Here is an 11,892-nt window from a genome sequence, read left to right as displayed (position 1 = left end):
TTTTCATCTGAATGAATCTGATTTTAATTATTTCTTGATACAGTGAAAATCAAGCCTGAGAATGAACAAAATCCAATAGTCTGTAAACAGCTTCAACGCCATGTGTGGGAGACAATGACGGAAACTTAGAAGTGGTCCTGAGGGTTCACGTACCATATTCAGTGGTTCTGTAAATCTTTCTGTGCCATTTGAAGTCTTGTGATATAAGATGTCAGCTCCAACCTTTGATTTATCACAGTGGAAAAATGCTAGCTAAGTAAGTGTTGGTTCTTGTAAATATTTTATAATCTACATTGTTCAAATGTTTTTTTAATTTCATAAAAGAAGATAAAATTTCTTATAACCCCGTCCAAATATTGAAATAAAAACAGACTTTACAAAGAGTAAAGCCAATTTCAAACAGTGACTATGAGATGTTTCAATATTTCCTACTATCTAGACGTCAAAAGCTATCTAAAAACATGGTTATTAATTAACTTGGGATGGCAGAGAGGTATGTTTATATAAACCACTTTCAGGGCTCAGTTTTCAGCAATTGAATGTTGAACAGAAGAACATTAAATGTTGATAAGCTTATGAAAGTGCAATAAAAGTTTGGGGAGTCAATATATACCTGAGCAATTTTCTATGATCATTACTTTAACAGCCTTGCCCAGCTCCAACAGAACACAGCAAACAGGACAGGCTATGAGCTAAGGTAAGTCTCCAGGTTCCATTATATCACTCTGCTCATGTTTCTTAGCAAATATGGTTTTCTTTAATTATGTTAGAAATAGCCCCATTTCTAATTTTTTTAATAGTCAAATAGTAAATTTGTCATTCTAAGTATGTTTCTTGTTCTGAAAGCAGAGGAATAAATTTAAATTTTATGAAATATAAACATTTTTTTCTTGCTTGTTCTAACAGTTTTTATTCAAATATAGGTAAAACCTTTGTTTTGTTTAAATATTTTTATAGCAGAAAATAGATTTGAACATTTAAAAAATACTGGGAAGCTCCAGTTATTGTGAAAGTATTTTTTAAAGAATATCTGCATAGGAAGAATATATTCTAGTTTCATAACATATTTTACTATTGCTTGCAGAACCATAGAATAACATCCATCAAGATATCATTTAATAAAGCAGTATTCATGTAAAATTGGTTATCAATTGTAACTTATGTAGTTTTGCTGAAAATTAGTATGGTCCAAAAAATAATTGCTGTAATTTTCACTCACAAAGTGGATAATTTTAGCCCCTATTGTTTTTAATACTCATATCTAATTTGATTTTTGAATAAAAATTTTGTTCTTGTTTTCTACATAAAGGAATGTTGGTGTCATGATACTATGCATTTTCAATTCTTTTTTTGTTGTATTATATTAGACTTTATAAAATGTACTTTTTCAATTTCTTTTTGAGATTACAATATAATTACATTACATCCCTCTACCCTTTCCTCTGCCCAAAACTCTTCTCTGTACTATCTTCAGATTCATGACTTCTTTGTTTTTCATTGTTCTTACATATATGAATGCCCACAGCCTGTTGGCCTAGAAATTAATATATAAAAATTCATAATCAGTTGTGGCTTACTGACAAAAATTTTATGTTTAGGCACAAATTTCTTTCTTTCCTCAGATGGCAAAGAGAAAATTCAGCGGATTAGAAATCTCTCTGATTGTCCTCTTTATCATAGTCACGATAATAGCTATTGCTTTGGTTGTTGTTTTAGCAACAAATGTGCCTGCTGTGGAAGGTAAGTAATACTCTCCATTGTAAGCAGTAGAGGGAAGTTTAGGGAAAGTTACTCCTCAAGTATCTGTGGGTTAAAAACTGTATTGGTGCTTGGTAAGGGGAAGTAATGGATTAACTTTCATAAGTTGCAATTTACCCTCTTGCTTCCATAATCATGTAATAACATCAAAGCAATACCCCCGGACCAATGAATAAATGAATGAGATCAAAAACAGTTTTTAAATAATTTATGAAAAGTGGTATGAAATGTGAAGAACTCAGTGTAAGTTCCAAAGTTGCTACAACATTTTCTGTCCAATGAAGTCTGATGTTTTCAATAGAAAGCACTAAAATTAAAGAATCTGTGCACTTTGACATTAGTGGACTCCCCAGCATATGTTATTTAAGAAAGAGAAATGAAGCAAAGTGGTAAAACATTAAAACAGGTGGAATAACTTACCGGTGGGATCTCCCTCCTCCCCCATCTCATCACTCAGTTTTGAGGATGCCAAGATTTTTGCTTTGGTTTTCAGAAATTTGAACAGTACATGGATAGTATAGACAACATTCTCTTTGTCCTTGCTGTAATTGATGAAGTAGAGAATACATGACAAGGTACAAAGAAGGTGACTTAAGGCTTCGTGTTTCTAATGATCTTTTCCTATCCTAATTAGAGGTCCTTTATATTATTGTCGACCCCAAATTGTCTTTTCCACTTAAATTTCCATTGACCAGACAGGAGGTGAAGAGGATGTTCTACAGTGTACTTAAGTCAAACACTAGTTAGAGATCCCATCACTGTCACTATCATACCTTCTCCATGTTGTTGACAGCTCTATAAAGACAATATTCTTTTTAAAAAGAGTTATTTAGTATGTATATAGTATTCTGTCTGCATGTATATCTGCATGCCAGAAGAGGGCACCAGATCTCATTGTAGATGGTTGTGAGCCACCATGTACTTGCTGGCAGTTGAACACAGGACCTCTGGAAGAGCAATCAGTGTGCTTAACCTCTGAGCCATCTCTCCAGCCCCTCTCATTTCCAACAGTTTAATGAAGATCTAAATAAAATGCTAGGTTCTACCCCCCCAAGACAATATTAATCTCTACTAGAAATCAGACCATGCCCATAATTTAAAAATATTATTTAAACCTTTCTTTTTACTGACAAAGACTTGAATTTTCAGATCTTCTAGAATCAGAAATTGATGTCATTTTAATTAAACATAAAATTAATCAACTTGTTAAAATATTCATTACTTGAGAAATACATAAAAATAATTTTAATATTTTCTTCTTCTAGTAACTGAAAATCCAACTTCAACCCCTAGTCTTGGAAAGTGTCCCAGTGAGCAAGATGATCGTATCAATGAGAGAATAAACTGCATCCCAGAACAAACTCCAACACAGGTCTGCCTAGAATGCTCTGGATGATTTTAGGAATAAATACACCATTATATGAAAATAACTGCTCAATAGAGATTAATTCCATATGATTAAAGATCTAAACATAAACTTCACTTATGTTTCCATTATTTCTCTGGATAAACATACCACAGAATTGATATTTTAATGAGCCTGCTTTTGATTCCTTTGCTCTTCTCAAATTAAGAGTTTAATATCCATCCATACTTACCAAACTATTGTTGATATTATACACCTTCATGAAATTTCCATCACTCTTCCCTGCTTCTTAATGTATAATCTGTAATAGCACAGGACCCTTGAATAACACTTGAGCATAAGCTATGCTATTTGTAGTGGTGGCGATAAGAACAATTTCTAGAAAATTAAATACTACTCACTTTTCCAAATATATTTCTATTTTATTGTATGACAACTAGAAGAGAAGCTTGTTGGATTCATGTAACCATACATTGACTCAGACTTTTTAATTCATAAAACTTGTGAAAATAAAAGTCAATAAGTATATGTCTTTTATGTCTATATTTGACAAGTCCTTTGTGTTTGAATCTCACTTCAACATTCCTTATCAAGCTAAATAATAAAATATTTACCAGAACTTTCATGCATTATAATTTACACAGGGTTTTCTTATTAGTTTATCAGAAACTATATAAATAAATTAAGTATGCATCATAGTAGTAAATTTACAGTAATAACTCATATTACTCATTGATGGAGTAGCTAAGTAGATCAGTGATTACTGTTATACAGATGGAGGAAAGCTGATAATCTGATTACTATTATTCTCAAGAAATTACTGAAGATTAACCTTAAATTCTTTTTGGAAGAATATTGGTCTTTTAGGAAAGTAACAGTGATTTAGTTTTGACACCATCCTTAGGTCTTTCTTGTTTATTCAATCCAGTAAGTTGCTGAAGAATATTTTCCTTTTCATGTGCTTAGTAATAACCTAATACTAATGAACTTAGTTATAAACTAAACTCATGAAGTAAACAAATTCTACTTCAGTAAATATATTTGTCTTTGTCATTCAACAAGACAAAGTGAGTCCAACATTGTGTTTCATGCCTGTTATTCCAGCTCCCAGAGAATCTGAGGCAAGTCTGAGGCTAGCATGGGGAAATTAGCCAAGATTATAAATACGTCTTCAATGCACTCAGTGGTAGAGTGCGTACAAAGCATTGTAGGGTCTGGGCTGGATTCAAAGAACAGGAAATGAAATTGAGATAGAATGAGACAGCAACAGAAAAGGGATTTCTTGACATTTAGAGAAAAAAAAAACAACTCAAACTTAGTCAAAATAGTTTATCACTGTCACGCATTGAATTTTAGACTTAACTGGAAATTCAAAGAGCTTATCAAGGCTAAGTGAATGTGTCATAGGAGTTCTACAAGTGTGTACAAAGGTCAATCTTAGCTCATGTTCCATAAACTAAATAGGCATTAGTCATTAACTAGTATATTAAAATGTCTTTAATTAGATGATTTTCAAAGGTAAATTTTTACTGCAGAAAACTGATAAAGTAAATGATGAATGAATAAAAAATAAAATGTGCCAGAAATCAGAAAAATGGTCTAAGCATTCTTTCTTCTTTCTCATACTTAAATTATAGTATACATTTTAAATGTAATGTTTATTCAAATCATGTTCTGTGGATTTTTATAATTCTATTTTTAATTATGTGTTTCCAAAACCATTTTCTCAGTAATATCTTGTAAAGTCTTTAAGACACTTGAAGTGTTAGCTTTACATTTTCTTTAGTGACAAACTAAAATATAGTTTATTAACTTAATGTATATATTTGTCACTCTAAATATGAAATTAGCATTTGAATACATTTTATCTAGCCCAAACAAGGCATTTAAGATTGAGTTAGTCAAAATGATTATTTTCTGTTAATTTCCATAAGTTTTTTTATTATAAAATTTTTCTTGGATTTTATATATTTGAAGATACATCATAATTGATCCAAGATTTAAATTTGAAATACGAAACATTGTATATACAAGGCATGCAATTTTTATTGTTCAATAATGACAAGGTATAGAAGAGTCAAAATGGTAACTTAACAACAGCTATATTCTCATTCAAAGTGTTTAGTTCATTTGGGCTCTGATAACAAATATCTCAAATTTGATAGTTTCTGCATATAGTTCCCATAGCTCTGGAAGCTAGTTGTCCAAGACAAAGTAGCCATTTTCACTAATTTATAGTGAGGACTTTGAATTTGTTTTTAAGTATGTATGCTTATTAACATTATACCCACCATTCCCTTTCTCCCAACAACCCTCCTTCCCCCAGTCTCATCATATTCATGCCTTCTTTTTCTTAATTGTTACATATACACATATAATTGAATAAATGTAATCTCCTCAGTCCATTTAGTGATGCTTGTCTGTGTATGTTTTCAGAGCTGACTGCTTGGTATTGGATAACCAATTAAGGGCCTTATCCTTTAGGGAGACTGATTCTCCTACTATCAGCAGTCCTTGACTGCCTGCACCTTTTCTAGGAATGGGACCTTGTGAGATTTCCCCATCCACATTTGGCATATCCACTACTTGTATTATTATTCAGCTCTTGTGCGGGTAACCATATTGTTCAGATACCATGGGTATGCCTCCCTGCCATATCTAGAAGAGACTGTGTCACAACGGAGATCCTGTTCTTCTTGAGCCTTTGGTGTAAAGGTTGGGCTGTACATACATCCACTAGAGCTAGGCAACATACCATTATTTGTTCTTTACATTTTGACAAGTAGTGGCTTCCTGTAATGGTCTCTGTCTGCAGCAAAAGGACACTTCATTTCATCTGGAGTGAAAGATCAACTTCTCTGGGGGTATCTAGAGAAAACTTACTACTGTTATTGTAGGTACTCCTTCTTGCCATCCTTACAGAACATTTCTTCAGTGTGCAAGCCAGAAGGAAGAAAATGTTTTTATAAGGACACCAATACTCTTGGATGAGGTTCCATACTATGACTTCATTGTAGTTCCTATTCTTCCTTAAGGGCTCTAATGCTAAATAAAGTAATATGGGAAGAAGAGGCAAGGCCTTCCTTCAACATTTCAATTTGAGAACACAATTTTGTTTATACCACTGATTCAGCTTAGTGTTATATACTTACGCATAGAATTCTAATTATAGTATATACATGTATTCATGATGCATAATTAAATAAGAATTGAAGATTTTTTTGCAATTTTATTCATGAGTTTACTTAAATTATGACTATTAATGGATTTCAATGTTTCTTAACCTTCTGTCTTTCAAGCAAATCAGAAAAAAATATGAAATTAGAGAAACAAATAAGAGTATTAAAAAATTTAAATATTAGGAAGAGCAGCAAAACAAACAAAAGAAACATTAAATTCTACAAATGAACTAAAATTAATAACAATCACCTTTAAAGTTCATATTATTTTTAAACTAACACTATAATGTATGTATATAATGAGTTTCATTATGCCTGCCAAGTATTTATGTTGACTTGAAGAGTTTCAAAACTGGACCTTATTTGACAAAAGGGTTTTCAAAGATCTATTTCAAATGTTGACTTTATATGGAGAATCTATTAAGAGTGACAGATAGAATAAAATTAAATGAAGATCAGAGCTAAGGGATGCCAACTCTTCCTGGAGTCACAGGGAGTCATGGAAGAAAAGGAGGATTCTCCTCTGGATCCTCAGAAGCAGCATGGCTGCCTGGACACCTTGAGTTAGGACATCAAACCAGTAGTGCGCTGAGAGTTTATTTCTGTTGCTTTAAGGCACCATTTATTTTATGGTTTTTATGGCGGCCACAGGAAAGTACTAATAGAGTATGTTTTGAGAAATTTGCTGTAATTCCACTTTACTAACTTTTTGCTTTGTCAAACTATGCTTATAATGTGCTCTGTTTTTCTTTTTTAAACATAACCTCACATGTTTTCTGATTATTACATCTATGTCTGGTTCTACTTTTGTATTTAAATGAAATTAAAATAAAACATCTTTGAAAGATTGCTGTAATGACCATTGTTTTAATTATTTTCCAGCATATCTTTGTATTGTTGAGTATGTTTTGACAGGTTACAGAACTAGAGATACAACTGTCCAAATAAAGGCTATATATGAGTGGTGTCAACTGATCCTTTTGCACTCTCAAGTGTAATGAATGCATGTGCATGACTGTGTACATGTCTGTGCCATTTTAATGTGATAGGAAGATAGAAGATAGGAGTTTAAAGCATATATTCAATTGATCAACATGCACAATTTGAAAAACTGTTTTCACAAAAATAGTTATGAAAACGTTATACCAGTACTCAAACTGTAAAAATGTTTCATAATTGAAAATTATATTATATGGCTATTCAGTTGTGCTATTGATAATATTCAACATCATCATGCCATTCAACATTTTAAGCATGTGTGCACTTATGGCTTTTCCTACTTTATATGATTTTTTTTAAAGTAGGAAGTAAAATCAATCACTCTAAGTCAACATTTTGTAATGTTTATTAAATTATGGTAATTTGTTGTGACTATTTAAAATAACTCAACTGCTAAGATGTTTAGCTAATAAATGGTTGTAAATTTGTTATAAACCTTTGGGCTAAGAATGTGATTAAGTTGCTGAGCAGTTATCTAGGATGCACAAGGTCCTGTTTGTAAGCGCTAATCTCTGCTGCATGGTGTATGGGCTTGAATTGAATCTAAATTTTTATTTAAGTAACTAAACCTGCTTTTGATGCTTAATGAACACAACATATGCATTGAAATTCTTCCTTATTAGTGTCATGATGAAGGAAAAATCATAATTAATGAAGGACATAAAGTTTTAAAACGTGTGTGCTTAGAGTGATAACAATAAGTGAAAACAGACTCTAGTATGTCTGATTACAGTGCCAATCATGTCATTCATTTAAAAATATTTTACCAGGCAATATGTGAAGAGCGTGGCTGTTGCTGGAGTCCATGGAACAACTCTGTCATTCCTTGGTGCTTCTTTGTAAATAATCATGGCTATCATGCTGAGGCAGTAACTGTAAAAGATACTGGTAAGGAGTGTCCTTGTCATAGTAGATCAGTATATGTTCTAAGTTAAAAGATTTTATTTTATGTTTTTCTTGAAAATAATATCTTCAATAGAATCTAATAAGTATATATAGCAAAATACAATATTGAGTCATTTTTCACAGTTTCATCATGTAATATAAAAAAGAAACAGTTATTTATACTGTAAGAAAATTATTAATATAGATAAATTATGAATAATTGCTAATATCCATAGCTTATTTTAAATGTATGTGCTTTTCCCCCCCTTTATTTAAGGACTTGAAGCCAAATTGAACAGGATCTCTTCTCCTACTCTATTTGGAGAAGACATTCAAAGTGTTCTCCTCACAACTCAGAGTCAAACCCCAAATCGTTTGCGGTTCAAGGTTTGACTTTTACTATTTCTAAAGATTCATTTCTGTTTAGTTTATGTGTGTAAAGTTTGTCTGTCTATCTCTGTGTGTGTTTGTTTGTGTGTGTGTTTCACCTGAGAGCAGTACCCATAGAGGACAGATGAGGCCAATGTATCTCCTGGAACTGGAATTATAGATGGTTATGAGGCATCATGAATATGCTGAGAACTAAATCCATGTCTTCTGCAAGAACAGGAAAGATATTAATGATAGAGCCATCTCTACAGCCTTTGGCTTTTAATACTTCTAAGAAAGATTTTGTGATAAAGTGTAGTTAAAAAACATACTTTGTCTTTCTCCTTTCCATGTGTTGTCCACTGTGAGAAATATTTATGTCAAAAAAATAACTACAATACTAGTTACCCTTTTACGTGTCATTCTCTCCTTGAAGACAATATCAATAAGAAAAGTTTCTTTTGTAGTCATTTTTCAAGAATTCAAACACATATTGTAATTTAAAGTTTGCTTTGATAAAAGTTGATAGTGCTCTATGAATGCAGTGGTTGAAACTTCATACTTGAGTTTAAAGTAAGAGACTGTTGGCTTATAGGAAGGGATTAGTCATGTACATGTATGCTCACACATACACAGATATAATCTGGAGAGGAAAACAATGACTTTGCAATTTTTAGGAACACATTCAAAAAATAAATGACTTAATTATTTATGTATTAAGTCAGTTTTGCACTGATAATGATAGAACCCATGAGAATGAATATACTAAAGCGTGGTCTACTACCACAATTTATGACAAACATATTATTTAAAAACTCTTCTGTGTGTGTGTGTGGTTTGTTGAGAAAAAGTTACTCTGTATAACAGTCCTGGCTGTCCTGGAACTCGCTTTGTAGAACAGGTTGGCCTTGAGACATCTGCCTGCCTCTGCCTCCTGAGTTCTGGGAATAAAGTCATGCACCATCATGCCCAGTCATTTTAAAACACTTTATTCACTGTTGCAAAGAACTGGAATAAAACAGATGAATAGATAATTTACATATGTATATATGTATATAGTATGATGTATATAGTATATGTATAGTTTGCTATTTTAATCTAGAGAAAATGTAATTACAAAAATTAAAATAATAATGGGTGGAGGAAGTACTAAACAGAGGTAATAAATAGGAGTTATGAAAATATATATACCTAATTGTTTTCTGGTACTAATTCTGTCAAGATGGTGGATAAACACATAGGAAATATTCTGTATTACAAGCTTAAAATCCAGTGTGAAGCTTCATAGCTTCCATTCTAATGGCTATTTATAATCTAGAGATTCATTGGGATGTGTAGATTTGAGGTGTAGTTAATTTCAGTGTGCAATTTTTTCATTTGTGAGTTTTTTTTTTTTTTTTTTGGTTTTTCGAGACAGGGTTTCTCTGTGTAGCTTTGCGCCTTTCCTGGAACTCGCTTTGGAGACCAGGCTGGCCTCGAACTCACAGAGATCCGCCTGGCTCTGCCTCCCGAGTGCTGGGATTAAAGGCGTGCGCCACCACCGCCCGGCATCATTTGTGAGTTTTTAAATAAAGTATTTAAAAATTAAAATTAAAAATATTCAATCTTCATGGGAATATCTATAGAGACAGACACTTAAGGCACTTATAATAACTTTAAAAACTAGTTGTAAATTATACTTAGTGACAATATCTTACCCATCCTCATACAAAACTTCTTAACCAATTAAATATAATTATCTCATAAGAATTTGTATGGCTTATCCTTGCACAATCATTAAAATGTTAAATTTATATTGTGGCATTAATTGATATTTTATAAAATTATATATGCATATATATATATATATATATATATATATATATATATATATATATACATATTTCACAGCTTGTATGCCGTAAATCAGAGGTGGGAATTTCTCTATCACTTACTGTTTATGTATTAAAATTTTGACAGATTACAGATCCAATTAATCAAAGATATGAAGTGCCCCATCAGTTTGTAACAGATGTTGCTGGAATCCCAGCTGCTGATGCACTTTATGACGTACAGGTCACAGAAAACCCATTCAGCATCAAAGTGATCAGGAAAAGCAACAACAGAATCTTGTAAGTGATGCTTTCATTTTGCATTTACATCAGTTCCAATAGGTGGCCAATATTATTCTCTTGACCGAGGATAAGAACCTCTTAGTGTCAGTTCCAGTTCACAAAGAATATCCCAAAAAAGTGTAAGTAAAGATCTATAAATATGATGATGATGAAATAATTTTGATTCCCATTAAAAAATAAACTAAAATAAAATTTGAAAACATCAGTTGATTCCAACCAAAGGCAGAGATGGAGAAAAGTGCTGATAACATTGTACATTGTCAATATTACTCAAATGTAAGAATGACTGCTCTGATTGGTACCCTCATTACTTACTACCTCTTTTCCAAAACAATACTCAGAATTAAACAGTTTCTACTCAGTGAGGTATGAATTTTCATGGCAATATCAAAATCATTTCCTCATACAGATCAAGTTAAATACAAGTTGAGTATTTTCATTTAGAATGCATTGTCTGGGGCAAGGAATAATTGTTGCAAAGAATTTAGTAATTTCTTGCTAAAATTTCAGTCTCATCATACAGGAAGCATTATATGCATGCACACACACACACAGAGTATGTAACAAGAATTAATAATAAAAAGTTATAGATTTTAAAAGGGTAAACAGGGATATATGGGAAGGTTTTGGGGAGGAAGGGAAGGGGCAATGATATCGTAATTACATTATAATCTCAAAAAAAGAATTATTTTAAAAATAAAGGTAATGATTTTTAGGTAGAGAAAAGTGAAGATGTAGGCTCTATGTTACCAGCTAACGATGAACAGTGTTGAAAACCAAATCTCATAAAATGACTTTCACTAAATATATTTGGAAATTTTTATATTTTGCTTTGTGCAATTTCCTAAAATGTACTTAATTCTAAGCACAGTAGTTCAGCACAGAAAGAAAAATATTTCACTGAATCAATTACGTGTGAACTCTCGAAAACTTTAACCATAGAACTGAGTAACACGATGCTTATCTCGGATCTAGGTCGTGGTAGAAGACTGGAGGCTTTTGCCAATTAGTTAGACATGAAGAATATGTTTTCAAGATTTTTCTCATGATATGTTTTATTTTTAAAACAGTGGTTTTGAAATTAATTTTACCATGAATGAAACCAGTAGAGTGATGTATTATACACAGTACCAAGGACAATGAACACAGTTAAAACCTGAGTCTGCAGAATACGATTCATGATCTTTGAAAACATGACTTGCTTCATCCATCCATTCATTCA

At 32.0% G+C, this 11,892-nt stretch overlaps 1 protein-coding gene across 1 annotated transcript in view; it reads left to right on the top strand.

Moving 5' to 3' along the window:
* Positions 1–1,622: 1,622 nt before the first annotated feature.
* Positions 1,623–11,892, top strand: part of Si (sucrase-isomaltase) — a 73,492-nt gene continuing 63,222 nt past the window's right edge. The window contains exons 1-5 of the mRNA XM_052731398.1: positions 1,623–1,740; positions 3,024–3,130; positions 8,073–8,190; positions 8,465–8,574; positions 10,516–10,667. Coding sequence (XP_052587358.1) covers positions 1,623–1,740; positions 3,024–3,130; positions 8,073–8,190; positions 8,465–8,574; positions 10,516–10,667 — 605 coding nt within the window. The remainder of the gene's footprint in view (positions 1,741–3,023; positions 3,131–8,072; positions 8,191–8,464; positions 8,575–10,515; positions 10,668–11,892) is intronic.

This window comes from Peromyscus californicus, unplaced genomic scaffold, assembly GCF_007827085.1.
Source record: "Peromyscus californicus insignis strain IS unplaced genomic scaffold, ASM782708v3 Scaffold_9__1_contigs__length_137607984, whole genome shotgun sequence".
In the NCBI taxonomy this organism is placed as follows: Eukaryota; Metazoa; Chordata; class Mammalia; order Rodentia; family Cricetidae; genus Peromyscus; species Peromyscus californicus.
Note: the sequence above shows the minus strand (reverse complement) of the source record. Positions and strands in the feature narration are given on the sequence as shown.